Below are 20,274 nucleotides of genomic sequence, written 5' to 3'. Positions count from 1 at the left end.
TTAAGATTGCGCAATGTCGTGTAAACTGTGAAATATAAGCGTGTGAGAACAATCAAAATCATATTATTTATTCATTATGGTCCATTTTTATAACTTACGTATGAGTATAAATGTTGCAATATTGATTTTCCCATAGTTCAAATTTAATGCGACAGAGCCACAGTTTAATGTGATATAATATCAATATATTTACACCTGATATTATTTAAACTATCAAATTATTTTATAATATGATATTTTCAACTCCAAAATAGATCGCAAAGAGATACAATACACAAGTGAAAGGTTTGTAAAGTGCATGCAGCGGTGGAATTAAACAACAATGAAAACATGTGAGACGCCGCTAATTAACGCGGCTATTATTTTTATCATCAGCTTATTAGTTATTTAATTTAATATTCGTTAAGTTAACCACGCATGAAACCATGCACCTCAACGAATGTTCGGTTCGAACAAGTTTCTTGTAACATTCCACGCGGTGTACATCTGATCAACGTGTGAGCAATACCCATTTACACACAGCACATTCTTGCACCTTTGTGCAGGATTGTGCATACACTTACAAAGTATTTTTTCGTTACCAAAACATTATTTAGGCTGCGGCCACGTTGAGAGCGTCTCACTTACCGGCTAGACGCTAGAGCCTGGATTCTTACAACAAGTGTTTTGAGAGAGTAGCGCAACAGTTTAGGCGCTGGCTCCACGGGCGAGAGAATCGCGACGAGTCCGCCCTTGTATCGTCGGACAATCTCCACGAACGAGCGATAATTCCGCCGCGTATCGTCGCGAGTCGCCGCGGAATCTCTGCGATTCCGCGGCGACTCGTAGCCCGCGTTTTCCTTGTTTAAAAAGCTTCTCGAAACAAGAGGCAACATTGAAAACAAATGACGCTGCATTTGACAGCGCGCTCGCTGCGCGCTCGTCGCGATCGCGCGGCGGACTCGCTGCTTGTCGCGGCCGACTAGCGACGATGTATTGACGTTTCGCACGCTCGTTGACACTCGTCGTATCGCGGCGATATTATCGCCGTGTGGAGACGGTTTCATATAGAGTGTATAGAAATACGTGGCACGACGATAATATCGCCGCGATTCTCTCGCCCGTGGAGACAGCGCCTTAGAGCTTAGTGTGTCCGGTTTCGAAGATTGTACAATATTAGTTCCACTGAGTTACTAGTTATGCTCTGCGCGGAACGTCTACAGACCTACAGTTCCATGAAGAATGAGAACTTGTTGGCATAGGACTACCAATGCTTCTGTAATGCATTGTTACATATAAACGATCAAACATGTAGCCACGTTTAACGTGGTTTGAACATCATTAACGATGTATTAACGAGTGTCGATTACTCAGTTACTGGGCACTTAATGTGCTTGTCTATTAGCGCGTGTATAAGAGGCGCGAGTGTCGCGTCGCCGTCACACGCGAGCATCGCCCGAGCACCGCCGCGCCGGCCATGACCACGCACGTGAGTTCTCTTACAACTGCTATTTATATCATATTACCACCTTGAACTTATTTACTCTCCTTTTAATACACTTAGTTGATGGAAAGTATCTTAGATCTTGCTTACGTATATATTAAGTGTAATGATGTTGTATTGTAGGTAGGAGCATTACTATTGGTGTTGGCGCTAGTGTGTAGCGCGGCGCTGGCTCGGCCACACTTTGGTTTCTCGATTGGTCTCGGGGGCCTCGGGCGCGGCGGCCTCTACGGCGGCTACAACGGCTACGACGGCCTCTACGGTGGCTACGACGACGGCTACGGTATCGGCGGCTACTACGGAGACTTGTACCCACTAAGAAGACCATTTGGTTTGGGATATGGACTATTTTAAACAATCCTCACAGTCGGTATCTGACAGCCATATCGACCTTCTCCTTTAATTTATTACTATGACTCACTAGTACAGTACGTAAATGAACTTTATTAAAACCTCTAAATATTATAAAGTGTATTATTTAAAGCTATCGCTTGTGAAATGTGCATTAGCATATAAGTAGAAGTAGTTATCAGATGTAGACCGGTGTAACGTTACGACGAGTGATAGTATCGGGGGCAGGCAGGCGAGGTTTACGGGAGCTGACCACGCGACGATGCCACCACACGAAACCATCACACCATCACACCGTCACACCGTCAACCACAAGGCAACAACCACTACAAACAAATAACATTTCTCTAATTAGAGTCTCGTATGATGTACAGTGTACAGTGAGGCCGCACGTCATTACGATGAAAACATTACTTACTAGTCATTAATATATGTACATAGTTACTTTGTATTAAAGAGAGTGCCAGTACTCTTGTACGGAATATCTGTTCTGCACACTATAAATACACTGTAGGCAATTTGTTGCATTTCATTGACCAAGTAATCCATTCTGTTGGTGCTACTTATCGGCTAGGAAATCATACGAGCGACATTATATCACTGAAGGATGTAGAAATAGCTAATAGTTAAGGGCAACAAAAGTGAGCGGCGAGGCGTTGATGACGCCCGCGCCGGCTCTACTCGACTTAACACACGATAATGTACTAAACGTTAACGTGTCATAACATAGGTATACTTAGGTAATATACAGATCACATTCACTCTCTGCAGTACACATACACTTAAGCAACAACTAATGTTTACTACGACCGATGCAAAAATAGTTAAGTAAGATAGTGACTATTCGAGAAAGTTATTCAAATTGTGGGAAAAAACCCAAATCAGTTTATTATTATTGAGGTTATTATTATTATACAGTTATGATTTACCATTTTTGCTTGTAATGCGAGTTTCAGACAATAGGTAGGTGTGACGAGAGCCATGAAATCGTTAAAGAGGTATCGAGTGAAGGTGAGGTATAATAACAGTAGAGCTGTAATAGAAAACATTAAGACGGCGAGATATTCAAATCAGAGCCTTCAGTCCGCGGGAGCAACGACCTTAACCTTGAGGGTCGAGTGCTGACCGCCGCTGACCGGCGCGGGGCGGGCGCGCGGTGCGGGCGCGCGGTGCGGGGTGCAGGGCGGGGGGGGTCGTCTCCTAGCGACCAGCGCCTCAACTTCCGCACTCCGCGCCAACAACTAACACTCACGTCGGCGTCGGTTCTTTTGTAATTATTGTTTTATTGCGCACTTTCATCAAGCGTATAATTTCATCGAGTCGACTTTTCAGTACTATATTTTTGTTAATCTTAACATAAATTGGAACCTCTCTGGTATAAGTACAGAGCAACCAAAGTTCCTCCTCGGAGACTGAAAGTAGCTATGGTTAAGCTAATATATAGATAGGTAGAGCTGTGTGTTCAAGCTTCAATAGCCAATGTAGTGGTTATTTTGGTATTCATAACATTATTTATAGTTCAGAACATAATAAATACTCAATTTCATAATGTATTAGGCCATCGAGAGTCACTGAAAATACATACACTGTATAGTTAATATTCGTTATCATAGAGTAGTCAGTAAACTGTCGCAATAAGCGATCTATTAAATCGTAATGTCCATCACAATATTGAAGAGAATAAGTCAAGGCAGTCTAAGGTCGTCCGAGGCCTGGGCGCAAAAGCTTAATGAGGCCCCTAGACAAAAGCTCCTTAATCTATTAACATTCCTGGTTTTTTGGCTGAGATTATGCCAGTTACAATTTTGTTAAAAGCCTAACTTCTTAGAGTTTTTTACTCTGCACTATAGATTCTAGGAGGCCTCCCAGAATAGGAGTCCCTGGCCGGCTACTGCTTCCTCCCCCGAATTAGTCCACCACTAGCACACACTTAAAATAGATAATGAACTAACTTGAAACTCGCTCATGAAACCAATCACAATGCCGCAAAACTGTATAAGGATTTTGTGACTGCCTCTCTGGTTGGAGCAGTAGTGTACACGCCTGCTGATCACTTATAGGACTCAGGTTCTATTCCTGGCTGAGCCAAGTACGGACTATGGTAAATATTTGTGCTTCTAAAGTTGGTAACAACATTTATACGATGCTGATGATTGTTTACTGAAGTGACTCTCAAGTCTGACCACTCAACAAGCGTATATTGTATAGTGTGCGCTAGTTATAAAACTACGACAAACATATCAATTGTGCACACATGACGCCATTCTTACAAATATCTGTATTGTTCACTTATTATGCAGAATATAAGATAGATCTTTTATATTGACGATTGGCGATGTTGCAAATGTATTGATAAATTAGCGCGTTGACGAGTGCCGCCAGCACACAGCGGCGCGCCTCCTGATAACACCACCTGTTCCCCTCCAGACACTACACACACAACACACATGCACACGAGTGTGTGTGTGTGTGTGTGTGTGTGTGTACGCTGATAATACTGATAACTATCATCATAATAAATCAGCGCGTACCGCCCTACTACTTACAGTTATACCCCACTGTGAGAGGACAATTCCTCGCGTTATTACAGTGAGTGTATGTCATTATGTTCCAGCGGTGGTCTCACTCGACGTATTCACCTATGCAATAAACAAATCGTCTAATTGTGCTTGTGTTCACCTGTCACCGGTCACCCATCCACTACTAACGATACTATAGAACAACGAAGACGGTCGTCTTTCTTTGTTTCGAGTTCTTATCCAACATCTTAACCTAACCGGTAAACGGTACGTTTACATCGCAAAATACTTAAAAAAAACTGCCAACGTGACCTGGTTATCAATATTTTTATAACCTTTAAGTAAATACAATTTTTTTTTTAATTCAATGAAAGTTTTATGATAAGTAATCGTAAATTCACTTTATTTTAGCCGCGTAGCGGCTTTGATATAACTGCCCGCGTAGCAGCTGCGTGCCATAGCGCGTAGCTCGTAGCGTGCTACGGGGGTCTACGACTATTATTATGTTAACGAGTACATGACGCACGTCCGGAGTGTGGCGCTGACCATCTGCGGTGAGTGGCGAGTGCGGCGACAGTCCAGGTCGCTCACTCACTCCACTCTGCTCAGCTCGCACATTACTTAGAAACGATAACAATAGCCAAACCACCAAATACACACGCAACTCTCTAGCCACTACTAGGTACTGCTTATTACATCAATTACATATTATTATATGTATATTTAAATTTTGTTGGATTCGAAACATATCGCCGTTTATCGCCGCTTACGAGGAGTATGTCGCGGTGTGATGATGCTGCACAGTACGTCGCAAGAGAGACAAGCACTTGGAAATATTACACTAAAGTAGAATTAGGCGATGGTCAACGATACGTGTAGTATGGTGTAGTCCGACAACTTAGTTGAGAGCCTTGGCGTGCACAAATTATCTTGATTATAATTAATAACTCTGTACATGTCCAAAATAAAGAAGCTATATCAAACAAACCACGGTCAGCTGCAATAAGCCTGCCGGTCAGTGATGTTCCTAATTCTGATTTTTGTGTACGTCCGCCAGCCTCGAACCCTGCATACAAGGCCCTGTTCAATGTTGTCAGACTATAATATCATTATGATCGGATTGCAGATAACATGCGGTGTGTCCGCCGCCTCACGCACGTGTGTGCACACACCACCACGTGACACACACACACATACACACACATGCATGCACTTGCATACTTACTCGCTCACTAACACTCGTTCTTTACAATAAGTACATTAACTAGCTACGTTTTTTTATTATTATTCATTGTAAAGTCTCTTTACTACCGCCTGATTTATCAACTTTGTGCATATTTAATACACCATGACAGGTAATAAAGTAATCAGGTCAATTTGTCCTCATTATTTTGATGTAGCGTAAGTACTTTTACATAAATGGTATCGCAATAGCGGTGTGTGTGAATAGAGTGTCATACACAAACCAGTCGATTTTTAACGTTAAGCGATTATTGACTCACCGCACGAAGTCGTGTGACCTACTGAAAACCAGCGCGTCATGTCATGTCATTCTAATTAAATACGTATGTGGTTGCGAGTCGCCGCGGCCGCCGCCACCGCCGCCAAGCATTCAGTTGAAGACAAGCCAGTGTTTACCCTCGATGAATCGTCCACGTGGGCGCTTGCGCGATTGTATTATGCCGCATTAGTAGACCGACGCGCACACTGAACGTCGCAAGTGCGCGACCGCGAGTGGCGCTTACGTCCAGTGGCACCGTACAGCGACGCCGGCTGACCAGCGGCCGGCACGCGGCGCTCAGTAATCGTTAGCCGCCGAGGAGGCCGGCCGCGCTCCCGCCACCAGGCCGCGGCGCGCACGCGACTGCCAGCCTCACTCGCACACCATGTAACGGCGCCATGCCGCCCGCGCCGCCCGCCGAGGAGACCGGCGCCTTCACCGTCATCAGCCGCGAGCAGCGCGCGCCCCGCGCCGCCGACCACGAGCTCGCGCCGCCGCGCGTCAACGTGGTCAAGCCGCTGCAGCTCGGCGATGACTCCGCCGGCATGCCCGCGCCGGCCGCGCCTCCCGCACCGCTCCCGCCCGCGCCCAACACGATACTCGACCCCAAATTCTCGAGGGCGCTCGATTTTAAACTTCGGCGACTCAAGGAGAAGGAAATTCTTCAGGCGAACCTTCGGCGCCCCACGCGCTACCGGCCGCGAAACGGGCCGCTCGCAGCTTCTAACCCGAACGTCAGCTCGAGCCAACAGTCGCTGCCGGCGAAACTGATGAGTCAATCGCACCCTCGCATAGACGATATCGAACCCGGAAGCGACAAGAAGGTTTCACCCAACATGGACAAGTCGCCGGAACGCAAAACCCGATCTCGGAACGCGCCATCCTCGACGGACGGCGACAAGCCCCGCTTCGTGACCACAGTGAAAAGCGGGCAGTTCCTGCTGCCGCCGCCGGAGGTCGCCCGCGTCCTGGGCCTGGAGACCTTGTACCCGCCGCCGGAGAGGGAGAAGATGGTGTACTCGTACTCGAGCAAACCTAAAGTGGTGGCGCCTCGGAGCAGGCGCTCGGTGCCGGACAAGAAGCAGGAAGGCGTCGTGCCCAACGGCGACGTGGCGGAGTGCGCGCGGCGCCGGCACGCGGCCGAGGTGTTCGGCGGCGTGCGCGCACTCATCGCCGGCGTCGCGGGCATGACGCGCGCGCTCGAGCGACACGACGCCGACACGTACGTCACTGCGAGCTCGCTCCTGCTGTGCTATCTCACCGCCGTCGCTCGCTTATCATAGAAGAACAGTTATTGTTTGTAGTATAGGGGTCGCGATATTCAAATTAAGTCATTATTATGGTTAGCCACCACCCGCTGACGAGTCACACGTCCCGATTCCTGGTCGGTTGGTTTGATGGATAGGGTGGAATCGTGTGGTGGTGAGCGGTGGTGAGCGGGCGGCGGGCGGCGGCCGGTCCGGTGGCACACTTGCGCGAGGTCAACAACACCCGCCGCCTTCCGCTCCACTCTATCCCTTTATCTTATCTTTGATACCATTAGTCTTCGTTACGAATTTACCGTCAAAAATGTTAGATTGTAATTGGTACTGAAGACATGAGCACCTGTTTAACAACATGACAATTACAGTAAACAGAGTCAATACTCAATAAGTAGTAAGCGTTGTTATTGCGTTGGAGGAGTCGATCAGTCTTGATGATAAACGTCTTACCCCCGGTTTCTGATTACATTAAGCGGTAGTTTATCTATTCAATAGCGTCTGTGATTGATTTGAATTACCCTCTGCGCCTGTATAAGTACCTCCTTAATTATGGAGAACTTAGCTAAACCAACGCTAGGCGAAGACGTTTACGTACGTGTGTGTGAAAAATATGAGTAATGTGATTTCAGTCGAACGAACAATGTTAAGAGATGTGTTGTTTCAGCGGGAGCATGGTGACGGGCCAGTACTCCAACCTGATGCACGACAAGCGCGTGGTGCGCGGCAGCACCGTCGCCTCGCACCCGCATGCCGCCGTAAGTGCATACACACACACACACACACATGTTATGTACTGTAATCTATCTACGAGTTAATCTTACCGCTAAATAAATACTGAACAGTGACTGACGTGATAAACAAGCTCAGATTAGATGCCAGAATAGAAGCCTTCTTTTTAATTGCACTAACATGAAGTTACGTGTCAGCATTAAGCATAGCTGGTGTAGAAGTGGTAGGCAGTGGTAGGCAGTGTTAGGAGAAGCGCAGGCGAATGACGTCAGCACACTCCTCGGACGATACGGCGACGGTCGTTCGCCTCTCTGTTAATTAACTGCTGAAAGAATTCTATTTATTTAGTGCTTAACTAGCATGTTCTTATTTACGTGACACATTCGTTACCGACACGTCATGCAAGAATTTCATCATAATTCTAAACAAAACTGTGCAATTTAAATAGCACCATACAATTAATTATAACATTCTTGCATGTTCATATTTGTACACAAGTTTTTGTGCGAAACTTTTATGCAGTTTGTACAACACGAGAACATTATAATAACAATAATTACTTAAATCTTAAGTAAGTAAAGCAATATTTAAGAAGCAGGGTTAATGACGGGTTTTTGACCAAGTTTAACCGGACGTGAAACCCATGCTCGACGCTTTTACCCATTCTTGATCGATATTAAACTATTATTAACAATTCGAACGTACAAACCTTCGTATTTTTTTATTGAGTATTGCAGTGTAATATCAAAGTTGAATTGAAAATTAAAATAGGTTTGTTTAAGTACCCTACGCCATATTACAATTCTAAGCAAGTAATAAAGTATCCAACTATACTGATAATAATCCTCATTAGCGTGCACCACAATAAAATAGAACGATGAGTGCGCAGTGTTAGTTGATTACAGACTAATACAGACGGACTAGTTCGCTGTGTCACGCGGCTCATGCGTCACCAGCGGTCAGCACTCACCACAGTCACCACAGTGTATCAATATCAGTGCAAGTGATCGGTGTGATCGCATTACACATCAAGCTAAAGAACACGCTGAATTTCTATGTACACGATATTTAACAATGATCATACAAGTAAGATGAAGCATTTGAATTCCATTTCACACACACGCTCTCTGTACTTGAACTCGAGGTTTATTTAATAGTGCTAGGTACGTAAGTGCAACACAAAAATTTATTACACTAATAAAAAATGCTCTTGGAATTACTTGGATATTGGACGTAGTGATCACGATCAATATACTAACGATACAGGGGTGTCAGGCAGAGTGTTGTACCAACGATGTAGGCATCTGGTCTCAATTCAATCTCAGTTGCCACCACGTTCGTATCATGCAATTTAAATTGGGACCCACTGTTTCGGAGATACATATACTTATGTAAGAGTTCAAAGCATCATACAATTATGTACATACATCATTATATAACGTGTCGGCAGTACACAGACCACGTGCCTTAATCATTTAAATTGGGGAACAGTTTGCCTAACACCCTGTAGGTTGTTGGTACTATTGCTTATTTTGTGGTTTTACACACATTTTTATAGAATGAGACGATTAGTAACAAACAACGTAGTACAATTACTACAATTAGTGTCAATTAGTAAAAACTTAGAAGTTAATATTAGGAGTTGTTTTATTGTTATACTCCGTTGTTTTATTGTCAGTCTACTCCAGTCAACACTCAGGACCAACACTAGGATATTTACGCATTTTATGGGAACTTTAATGTTTAATATTGTAGGTAGGTAGTTTGAATAGCTATTATTCAAACATAACAAATTACACAAATGACGGGCGTCCTACGTTCTGAATTAGAGTAATGAGTGTAACGAGCGATCCTGCATAATGCATGCGGTCGATCGGCGAACTCACTTCAAACTACTTAGTCCTTATTACGAAACAAACAGTGCTTTCGTATCACCAGTAAGCACTGCATTATAACTCGCGGCCCAGGGGCATCATTCTGTCGAGCAGAAACTAAATGGCCCTTAGTGTAGCCTTAGTATAATGGGTGTATGACGCAGCGTCGTGACTCGTGGGACAATAACACGCGGTGTACGTGTGTACGTGTGTAAACCACGTGCCAAGTAAGTTTATAATTGGACACACTTAAGTAAGCTTGCTGCTTTAAGCTGTGTGAGCGGTGCGAGGAGTGGTTAAAGTAAGACGCTGGCGTGCGCAGGGTGACGGCGTGGAGAGCGCGGCGGCTCGCGCGGCGCGCACGCGGCGGAGGGCGCTGGCGCGGCGCGCGGCCGCGGCCCGCCTGCGCCCCGGCACGCCGCCGCCCGCGCCCGGCCGCCGCCACCACCCCATACAGACCGAGTACTATCTCGAGGAGGTAACTGGCTTTCATCTCTACGTTTTAACAGCATAATAATCCTTTTGCATAATAATATATGTACCTATACCTACATATAATATCGTTATCCTCGATAACGTTAAAGCACACTTCCCACGCGAGTTAAATTTTGAAGATTTTGGAATGCGATACTGCAAGTGGGTGAAACTCGTTGATTTTGAACACACTCCTATGTTTAGTTTAGACTGGTGTACGTTTGTGTGTTGCAGCTGTTCGACAAGGGCGTGGAGATGGAAGTGGGCGTGCAGACAGATCTGTTCGTGGACAGGCCCGCCACGCCGGTGTACGTGCCCGCCAAGACCGGCGCCGACGCCTTCACGCAGATATACCCCGGAGACGTAAGTCACGCGACACGTCGCTCTATAACGAGGCTCGTCCGATAGCAAACGATGAAGCGGAATCGACTTTTACGTATAACTGTCGGGTTGAGTATCACTAATGATGATATGTCTGTGTGCGTGCGGGCAGTTGTTCGACTTCGACCTGGAGGTGCAGCCCATCCTGGAGGTGCTGGTGGGCAAGACGACGGAGCAGGCGCTGGCCGAGGTGGCGCAGGAGGAGGAGCTGGCCACGCTGCGCGAGCAGCAGCGCCGCTACTGCGAGCTGCGCGACGCCGAGCTCGCCGAGCGCCAGCGCCTCGCCGCGCACGACCTGCGCCTGCACCACGAGAAGGTACGCGCCGCTCTGCCGGCCGGAGTCGCGTCGGTGTAGTGTCGGTGTTGTATCGGTGTCACGAGATCGACATCGCGGCTACATGGAGTGATATCGCTGTGTGCAGGAGCGGCGCGTGGCGGAGGCGCGCGTGGCGCAGGTGGCGGCCACGGAGGCCCGCGAGCGCGCCGCCGCCGCCGTGCTGGTGCAGGGCTACGTGGCCGAGCTGCTGCCCTCCGTGCTGGCCGGCCTGCGCGACCAGGGCTACCTCATGGAGCGCATCGAGAGGGGTCAGTCTCGTCGCCGGGCTCCCGCTCGCCTCGCTCTCCGCGTCCTACCACCGCATTGAGTGTGTCGCGTTTGTCTGCAGGTATCGACGAGGAGTTCATGCCGTGGCTGGTGAACGAGGTGTCCCAGGAGATCGAGTCGATCATCACCAGCCGTGACGTCATCATAGGTACTCACACTACTCAGTATTTCTTCTACATGCAGCGTACGTAGTAAAACATGTACATATATGTATACACACACAATAACTACGTCCAAAGTTACCGTTGAGAAGCTATATAGTCTGTGGAATCAGGTCACAGAATATGTCAAATTACTGGTTTTATATGCGTTGTGAATGACAATAGTATGGTAGTTTGTGAGTATAAAGCGCCGCTGCAGTGGTGCAGTAAGGTTCTAAGTAGTTGGAGTGCAACTGAGCCGTGATATATTGTGTCTCCACACTCGACAGAGATAGTGCGCGACGTGGTGGAGGCGCGCGCCGAGCTGTACCGCGCCGCCGGCGAGCGCGAGGCGGACCGCGTCGAGACCGAGGACTCCATCACCCTGCCCTCCGCCGCCGGCGAGGAGGAGGACCGTGAGTCAACCGCACCACCTTGCTTACTACTTACCACGACATCACTTTATACATATATTTTTTATTTTAGTTGCCGACTCTTATTTCTAAACGTAAAAGATGTAGTACTTAACGTATCATTGCTATCTGTGCGCTAGTGGCGGCTTTAGCTGTTTCAGTAGTGTTACATGGCAGTTAGCCGCGGGGTGGCGGCGAGTGCAAGCTCAGTGCAGGTGCAACCTGTCGCCGGCACCGGGCGCGGCGCTCGCCCGATTCGCGCCACCTCGCACGTGCGCGCCTCATCACATCGCTATGTCATGTCACCGCTATTAGCGCAGCGCGCGCCGCTAGCGACCGCAAACACAGGGTCACAGAGCTCAAAATGCTGTGCACCATTAAAGGCACTGGGAACAAATAAATCGCGACCTTGTCGCCCGAGCAATAAGGATCACAGTAGAGCGGCAGCGTCCAATGAACACTGTAGGGGATGTAAATAATAGGTTTGGATTCGCGGTCGCGAACGATTAAGATTGATACGGTGTGATGATATTATAATAACGTTTTGATGTGGGGCGCGTTTGTATGGGTTAGTTAAGAGCATTAGTTATTATAGTTGGTTACATTACGAATAACAATTTAGGCGCGGTGTGAGTGTCGCACGTGCACGGCTCGGCGCTGAGCTCGGCCGCGCACGTCCGCGCGCATCAACACTCGTGTCGTGTGCACTCCACGTCACATCATCACACAATTGACACAATACACACATGGCACCAATTGACATCTCCTCAGTCGACACGTGCCCGTTATCCTCATAATATTTAAAAACATTGCTCAAACGCTTCAAATCTTTTGCAAACTGTTAGTTAATTACCTGCATTGGACTGAGTGGTCCGGTGCAGCCGTGGCGCGGCTGGTGCGTGACAGACGCATTGATATTCTATGGGTGGCGTTAGTATTAGTGCATATAGATATCGGGGCGTCTTGTGCGTTGGTAGTGTCGGTACAATGCGCGCGAGTGTCACCGATTTAGCACAGAGTGGTGACATATTGCGCGCGCCACGTGCGACCACCCCCCGCCACACCGCGCTCTCATGTTTACATGTATTTGCACGCAATAATCACAATCGATAGAGGATTCCGAACCAATAATACTAAATCTGAAGAAGCCAGCGTCGTAAATTTCGATTTGGTGTATCTGGATGATACAAAAATTCGTTCAAAACATCCTACCGAGCCATTTGTAGCGCTCACGCACGTGCACAGATGCTGGGTGCGATAACACCGATCACTCTCAGATGTTAATTGAATCAGGCGCGATAACGCACTACACCACCGCGGCACCGCAACGGACTCATTTTATCAAACAGTCGATCGCCAGCGACATCGACGAAGATCTATTTGATCAAACTATCGGATTACCTTTCACCATTTAGCTCGGGGGGAATTTTGCAAGAGTCAATATTATTGCAGAGTGCAGTGAGTGCACGGCGCACACGACGCGTCCGGCAGCTTTTAGATAGCAATTAGTATAGTGCACCGTCGCTAATTGTCCGCCACCCTCCGCGCTACCGCTCGCTGGAAACACGACTCTATGAGCCCGTACTTAGCGCACACGCTGACGGCGCTGACACCGCGCACTCCGCGCACACTCGACGCCAGCGATGTTTATGCAGCTGCACCGGTCCGACGACCCCCGGTTTAAGATTTTGGACAATAAAATAATAATGTAAAGAGATTAAACGTTACAATTTAGAGTTCTCAATACAAGGGCTACACTTTGTGAGGGCACGTCTCCAGCTCTACCCTACGAATGTAGTATATTGATGAAGTATACATTTATTGCATTTTTACTGTACATCTTCGAATTATATACTTTTTTTTATATACTCTTGATAATATTAACTTATCGCAAGCGTTAGCACTCACTTTTACGTCTTCCGGGTAGAGTCTACGATAGAGAATGAAAAAAAAAAACAAATTACGTAATAATATGATAAAATCTGGCTGCTTCAAAATTTTTAGTTAACCTATTTCAGGTATCAACTGAATCTGTGCGATAATTTGGCAAAAAGAAACCCTGAGCGGTAGGTTTGATGAACTAAAACAGTAAGCAAGTACAAGTCAATAGTATAAGTACCTAGTACCTAGGCACTACTAGGCAGTAGGCAGGTAGTGTCAGAGGAAGCGTTTCAGCGACCCATCACGTTTAACTGAAAAAAAAACTATATTATAGTCTTTTTACGTTGGGTAATAATAATATATACCATAGTCCATAAAATATGACACCTAAAGTTCCAACGTTACGAATTGTACCTATACCATGTATGGATATCTGAATATGTGACTAGAATCCTTAGTATATACTCGTATATTATATAATACTAAATACTCGACGAACCTACATAGGTAGTAATATTATGTTATTTCAAGCGCACTTTGTCAGGGTGTATGTGCCCGCAGTCAGCGTGATTTACGTTTGATATCATTTGAATGGGGCGGTTTAAGCACGACACAATAGACGCGCCCGCGCCACTCGCCGTCTAATCTCTACATCGTTTGAACAAACACTCGGCAAGTGCACACTGTTCATTAAACGTAGCGCACTTGCGTCAGATTATGCGTTTATTAACTGATTAACTTGCCCACACGCACTCACTGCTTTTAGATTATTCACATTATTCATATTCAATAAACTAGTAAGTAAAATTTAAATAAATTCAAGCCTTTCCTTTTTGTTTGGCCAAATCTGCCAGGCTCTACGGTAGGCAGCTTGCGACCTAGTACCTAAGTACTTAATCATATTAATGTAATGTAATGCTAACACATAGCTCCGTTTTCAGCTGACGAATAGGAACTTGTAAACGCATCGCACACGACCCAACATCAAGCTTGTGACGCAGGTGAGCGGCGTGAGGTAAAGCGGCGACACGCAGTCTCCCGCGCGGCGCACAGACCGCAACTGTGATGTGACTGTGACGCAACTGTGACGTTTATGAACAATTTAACGTTTACATAATAATATGCGCGCAATATTGCTGACGTGTATTAAACATTTTCGGCAAAACGTGTGTTAAAAAAAATTCGTGCGAAAAATATTCCGACATGCTCTACATAAAACATTATTTTAACAAGTGTGATTATTATGAGTTATGACTGAAATATATAACGACTAGGTACTGACACGGACACATTATACGCGAGACACAAAAGCGGTGAAATCTTAGCCAATGTGTTCGGAACTTGGGGACCTTTTGTACTTGTTTTTAAGTGCAGGAGCGAGTGCTCCCCATACTGATATACCTGTTCTTACGATAAGCAAGGCACATAACAATCAGTTCTTTGTGTCTGTCAAGAGTGCTCTATAAATTGGCACTACCTACTTGTTGAATTAAAGAGTCATAACAATTAGTCAAATGTACGCAAAGGTACTATAATTTAAATTAGATTAGTACATACCCTTATCCTAGCCGAATAGATAAATTATGTAATAAGTACCTACCTAATATTATAGTAAATTATTGATAGTTTTGTCGCTCTGTGACGAACTGTCGACTGTCTACTGTCATCTGACACTATCTACTAGTAACATGTAAGACGTTGTTTGTTTTGTACATTCATATTTTAGGCTAATAGACTATTTTGTTTTGTTTAATATCTGTAAAATATTTATTGGAGGTATTTAGGTACTTATGTCAACGTTTTAGAATAAAATATAGTTAATATGACAGTATTTTATTTGCACTACGTACCTACATATTATAGCATCACGCCTGTTACACCTGGAGGTGTAGGCAGTGGTGTATGAAATATGCCCAATTCCCGCCATTAACACAATTCTACGTAGTAGGGGGCGAGCCTACTGCCACTTACCAGGCAAGTTCCGAAACTGATTCTACAAAAACATAAACAGGTATTTTAAATTATAAATTTAAATCATCAAGTACGATTTCTATGCCATGAAGTTCCTCACTGCTAAGTACTACGTGTTCACTCTAACCGCCCGTAGGTTCTGGTACTTTTTGTGCTGGTATTTTGGGATCATTTTTTTCTTATTACCTAACGGCAGTGCTCAGATGCCTATACCTATATCAAATAAATAGGAAAGTATGTTAACATTAGTACGTACGTTACGTTAAAGAAAAGTGTATCTGAATACAAGTGCGATAACAATAGATAATCACCAAACAATTGAGGAGGGCGTTACGGAAATTTGCGGTTTAGTTGGGCGCGGAGGACAGCCCTCCGCCCTCCGGGTTAGGGTGGCGCTCGTATATAACGACAACAACCCCGGGCGCGGCGACAGTCACACCACCGACCTGCGCTCGCGCACCGCACCGACTGTCTCCTGCCTTGTGTCACGAGTCCCGCGAGATTACGATGGACGTATCGGCGGCGCCTTCCAGCAGCGCGAGGTCGCGCGTGCTGTGCCGCCGCGGAGTGGCGCGCGCCGCGCTCACCGCCGCCTTCACCGCCCACGACCTGCTGCTCGCGCTCACACTACACGATGCCGAATATGTAAGTAATATTAAACACGAAGCGAACATGTTTATTCTATTACCATTTCCTAACACAGTCTAATTAGTTAACAAGTTCCGCTTACTGAATTTACAATTTTTTGCCAGAAACTTTAAAAAAAAATATCCGGGCTTAGAAGATCCCGTGTCGACCTATATTATTATACATATTATAGAAGAAATACTACTCAATGCCTAAACCCTTCTAGTTGAAGCGGGTAGACTCGATAGGGTGTCACCGCTGTCCATTATAAGTATAAAGGACCGTTCACAAATCCCAGCGGATACGGCTTCCGATCGAAAAATATACAGCGAGCTTTTCGCAGGTTTACGTGGAGCCGGACAGTGCGGGTCGCATGACGACGGTGGCGACGGGCGGAGCCGCGCGTCTCGCCACGGCCGCGCGCCTCGCGCCCCACGCGCCCGCCGCCACCGTCGAGCTGGCGCTCGCTCCCGCCGCGCCCGCCAGCCACGGCGCCGCGCCCGCCACCCCGCGCACCGCCCTGGTGCTGCGCGCCGCGGCCGCGCTGGCGCCGCACGACGAGGCGCTGCTGTGGTTCGCGGACGACGCGCTGGCGGCGCTCGACATGCCGCACCTCACGCCGCGCAACGTCCGCGCGCGCCGCGACTACGTCTGTCATCTCTGCGATGCCGACTTCGCCGACCCGAACCCGCTAAAGCTGCACCTGTTCCTGCGCTGCGAGCCCGTCGCGCCGCAGCGTTTCTGGAGGGAGGCGGCGCGTCGACTGGCCGCCGCGCCTGCCGCGGCGCCGCCCCCCGCGCCCGCGCTGCGCCCCGCCGAGCTGGAGGCGCTGGCGACCGAGTGGGGGCGGTCGCGGGACGGGCACCGCTGCCTGTACTGCGGCAAGCTGTACTCGCGGCGCTACGGGCTCAAGATCCACCTGCGCACGCACACAGGCTACAGGCCGCTGCGCTGTCGTTACTGCCTGCGCGCCTTCGGTGACCCCAGCAACCTCAACAAGCACGTGCGACTGCACGCAGCGCGCGGGCCCCTCTCACCGCACGGGCCCGCGCCGCTCGGGCCCCACTCGTGCTCGCTGTGCGGACGGTCGCTGGCACGGCGCCGCGACCTGGAGCGCCACCTGCGGGCGCACGCCGCGTCGTCGCCCTGTCCCCCCTCCCTCCCCGCCCCGGGCTCGGAATGAAACGCATCGTAGGGTTTAACTTATTTTATTAGTCGACGATCGATCACTGTCCGGCGACCTTGGCCGCGATCCTCTTGTCGCGCTCCTCGGCGATGGTGAGCCGCACTCCCTTGCCGCGCGGCAGCGAGATGTACGCCTTCGTGCCCTTGCCGATGATGAACACGTTGTTTAACCTGAAACGGGCGACAGGACGGTTTATAAACGAATCGAGCGTTCTACGGTCGGCGTCCGCATTATTCCTAAAATGATGGGCGACTACCGGGGTCGAGAGTCAAACTCACCTAGTGGCGAAAGTGTGCCCCGTGGAGTCCTTGATGTGCACGATGTCGAAAGAACCGGGATGCCTCTCGCGGGACACGATGGTGCCCACACGACCCAAATTTCTACCTCCCGTGATCATGCAGAGGTTTCCTGTATAAAATAGCTCAAATTATATTTATATGACACATAAGAACAACTGGTCAACAAAAGTAAACAGGAAACACTATATTGTGAGTATAAATGAAATAATAGCAAAAACTTTTGAAGTATAAAATTAAATATTATACAAACTTTGTTATCAAACAGTTTTATTCTTTCTTAATTGTGTAAGATACTCCTATACCCTTGTTAGATGAACCATGACAGTGCACAAACCTGATTCGAACTTGATGAAGTCCATAATCTTGGAGGAAGCAATGTCCAGCTGAATGGAGTCATTGACCTTAATGAGTGGGTCAGGGTAGCGGATTGTGCGTCCATCGTGTGTCACAAGGAATGGCACATTCTTAGGGCCTGTCGCTACACGCTTGACCTTGCACAGCTTGTACTGCAAATATAGACATGAACAAAACATCATTAATCTATTTTGTCTCATCTCCAGAACAAATTATGTTATAACAAGGAATACATGTACAGTACAGACACCACTCATTACCAAGAAAGCTGTTAGTGGAACATATAAAATATTTGTGTGCACTCAAAAGCCTGCGGGATGCCTCTTTCACTGCACATCTTCTGTCTACTGCAGCTACTAGGATGCAGTTATAGAACTTGACTCCATCTTATAGAACATTGTATACTTGATACCCATATTAATAACAACATTCATTTAAAAATACCATCCTATTTTCTGATGTACATGATTATCTTAGGACTGATAATACCAAAGCAAAATTGAAACTCACTGACAGAACTCATAGTGCTGTTTCAAAAAAAGGAAACATTAAATAAGTCTCACCTTGGCCTCCTCAGGAGTGATGCGGTGCACGGTGAAGCGACCCTTCACATCATAGATCAGTCTGAACAGTTCATTGGTCTTCTCAATTGAGACAACATCTACAACAATACACCAACACACATCACAATCACTCTCAATATTAAACATGTACCAAGTATTGCAACACATATCACTCCATTCTAGATGGTACTTGTAGTTAATGTAAATAGCACAAGAGATATCATGTGATAGAAACACAAATATCCAGTGTAACAACTGATACACTTTTACATAGCACACCTGTAGAGACAAAAGTTACTGTGACAGAGCAGCACTGCCGTATATATGAAATTTGTATGTGTATAGGTATGTGAGAGAAGAGAGTGTAACTCACCCATGAATCCAGCAGGGTAAGTGGGGTCGGTCCTCACTTTGCCGTCAACCTTGATGAGACGCTGTTTCACAATCTTGAGCACTTCATTGCCGGTGAGCGCGTACTTGAGCCGGTTACGCAGGAAGATCACCAGCGGCAAGCACTCGCGCAGCTTGTGGGGGCCGGTGGACGGCCGCGGCGCGTACACGCCTCCGAGCTTGTCCAACATCCATGCTTTGGGAGCGTTTAAACGCTTCAGATGCTTTTTAGGTCCGCGCGCCTGAATACCACAAGATAACGTTACACATCTTCAAGTAAAACATAACCTCAATTTTTTCTAGCTACCCGGATCAAACTAATCAAAACAAAAACGTGTGACTTCTCAAAAGTCACTAGAACAATAAATTTCCGCAAGCGAAGAACTAATAATTGAATATAAGGGGCTATTGTAGTTTGTGTTGGATAAATACATCGGCAATCAGATACAAACAAAATAAGTCCTAAAACTGGAAAATATTACAAGGAATCGTATATTCTTAGATAGTTCTTTTATAGCACCACCATCAATAAGTTAAACAATTTGGTATTTATACGATTTATATGGATTATTGTTAGATTTAGCTCGCGAACTCACCATGTTGGACACAAATTTTAACAAGAAAGAAACGTCAAACTTTAATACTGTCAAACACGAAAAAAGTAGAGTTGCCGTAAACGTATTTTGACACAAGGGCTTTTAGAACGAAAATAACGTTTCTTTTAACCGGGCTACTGTGTATTACATAAAAATAAAGATAGAAGCACTATAATAACACAAGACAAATCTCCGAGTAAATACATATAATACATAGCAGGCGCCAGATTTCGGGCAACGGAGAAGACCTGCTTATCAATTCTTCAATAAAATTGTTAAAATTAACGACTAAAAATGTGTATGATATTGTTCTAAACACCTTTGATTGATGCTCTAACTCTAGACTAGACGCTTAGGAAAAAACAAATCTATGAGAGAGAGTAATGTTTGATAATCACTGATAGGTTAAAAATATTTTTGATCTTCAACCCAAACGATACAATTACATTTGGTAATTATTTTTTTTGGTTTGAAAACAACTATGAAAAAAGGCAATTTTGTTGCATTTAGTAGTAATTCTGTTGATTAAGAACCCTTACGCTGTCAAATAATCCGCATGATGAACATGCATAAGCGCAGTTCACTAACATATTACCCAAAAGTGATAGGATCACCGTCCTGGGAGATAAAATCACGGGATAAAATAGTACCAACGTTGAGCTGATTGGTTATTTAT

At 46.4% G+C, this 20,274-nt stretch overlaps 4 protein-coding genes across 4 annotated transcripts; 3 read left to right on the top strand and 1 right to left on the bottom strand.

The window, feature by feature from the left end:
* The first annotated feature begins 425 nt into the window (after positions 1 to 425).
* On the top strand, positions 426 to 1,952 carry LOC142973237 (uncharacterized). The gene is made up of 3 exons (XM_076114876.1): positions 426 to 446; positions 1,385 to 1,468; positions 1,607 to 1,952. Exons 1-3 carry the CDS (start codon positions 426 to 428, stop codon positions 1,835 to 1,837), a joined length of 336 nt encoding a protein of 111 aa, XP_075970991.1. The 3' UTR covers positions 1,838 to 1,952.
* Positions 1,953 to 5,795: 3,843 nt separating this feature from the next.
* Positions 5,796 to 15,435, top strand: Rsph3 (Radial spoke head protein 3). The gene is made up of 9 exons (XM_076113989.1): positions 5,796 to 7,076; positions 7,781 to 7,871; positions 10,042 to 10,197; positions 10,428 to 10,556; positions 10,687 to 10,890; positions 10,997 to 11,159; positions 11,240 to 11,326; positions 11,609 to 11,734; positions 14,554 to 15,435. The coding sequence occupies exons 1-9, from the start codon at positions 6,253 to 6,255 to the stop codon at positions 14,562 to 14,564; spliced, it is 1,791 nt and encodes a 596-aa protein (XP_075970104.1). The 5' UTR covers positions 5,796 to 6,252; the 3' UTR covers positions 14,565 to 15,435.
* Positions 15,436 to 16,090: 655 nt separating this feature from the next.
* Positions 16,091 to 17,397, top strand: Prdm13 (PR/SET domain 13). Its single transcript, XM_076114875.1, has 2 exons — positions 16,091 to 16,228; positions 16,554 to 17,397. The coding sequence occupies exons 1-2, from the start codon at positions 16,091 to 16,093 to the stop codon at positions 17,391 to 17,393; spliced, it is 978 nt and encodes a 325-aa protein (XP_075970990.1). The 3' UTR covers positions 17,394 to 17,397.
* Positions 17,398 to 17,402: 5 nt separating this feature from the next.
* Positions 17,403 to 19,736, bottom strand: RpS4 (ribosomal protein S4). The gene is made up of 6 exons (XM_076113988.1): positions 19,599 to 19,736; positions 18,986 to 19,244; positions 18,613 to 18,710; positions 18,030 to 18,201; positions 17,675 to 17,804; positions 17,403 to 17,566 (listed from the first exon to the last, which is right to left on the bottom strand). Exons 1-6 carry the CDS (start codon positions 19,599 to 19,601, stop codon positions 17,437 to 17,439), a joined length of 792 nt encoding a protein of 263 aa, XP_075970103.1. The 5' UTR covers positions 19,602 to 19,736; the 3' UTR covers positions 17,403 to 17,436.
* Between the last annotated feature and the right edge of the window lie 538 nt (positions 19,737 to 20,274).

Source organism: Anticarsia gemmatalis, chromosome 5 (genome assembly GCF_050436995.1).
Source record: "Anticarsia gemmatalis isolate Benzon Research Colony breed Stoneville strain chromosome 5, ilAntGemm2 primary, whole genome shotgun sequence".
In the NCBI taxonomy this organism is placed as follows: Eukaryota; Metazoa; Arthropoda; class Insecta; order Lepidoptera; family Erebidae; genus Anticarsia; species Anticarsia gemmatalis.
This window is presented reverse-complemented; position numbering and strand designations above follow the sequence as displayed.

What these genes read in the sequence shown, in the direction of transcription:
- LOC142973237 (XM_076114876.1), top strand. Translation starts at nt 426, where the DNA reads ATGCACCTCAACGAATGTTCG. An exon ending in TGCACCTCAACGAATGTTCG is followed by an intron (nt 447 to 1,384) that starts GTTCGAACAAGT and finishes CTTGTCTATTAG; the next exon opens with CGCGTGTATAAGAGGCGCGA. An exon ending in CGCCGGCCATGACCACGCAC is followed by an intron (nt 1,469 to 1,606) that starts GTGAGTTCTCTT and finishes GTTGTATTGTAG; the next exon opens with GTAGGAGCATTACTATTGGT.
- Rsph3 (XM_076113989.1), top strand. Translation starts at nt 6,253, where the DNA reads ATGCCGCCCGCGCCGCCCGCCGAGGAGACCGGCGCCTTCACCGTCATC. An exon ending in CCGAGTACTATCTCGAGGAG is followed by an intron (nt 10,198 to 10,427) that starts GTAACTGGCTTT and finishes TGTGTGTTGCAG; the next exon opens with CTGTTCGACAAGGGCGTGGA. An exon ending in CAGCCGTGACGTCATCATAG is followed by an intron (nt 11,327 to 11,608) that starts GTACTCACACTA and finishes CACACTCGACAG; the next exon opens with AGATAGTGCGCGACGTGGTG.
- Prdm13 (XM_076114875.1), top strand. Translation starts at nt 16,091, where the DNA reads ATGGACGTATCGGCGGCGCCTTCCAGCAGCGCGAGGTCGCGCGTGCTG. An exon ending in CACTACACGATGCCGAATAT is followed by an intron (nt 16,229 to 16,553) that starts GTAAGTAATATT and finishes AGCTTTTCGCAG; the next exon opens with GTTTACGTGGAGCCGGACAG.
- RpS4 (XM_076113988.1), bottom strand. An exon ending in TCACTCCTGAGGAGGCCAAG is followed by an intron (nt 18,202 to 18,612) that starts GTGAGACTTATT and finishes CTATATTTGCAG; the next exon opens with TACAAGCTGTGCAAGGTCAA. An exon ending in CTTCATCAAGTTCGAATCAG is followed by an intron (nt 17,805 to 18,029) that starts GTTTGTGCACTG and finishes TATTTTATACAG; the next exon opens with GAAACCTCTGCATGATCACG.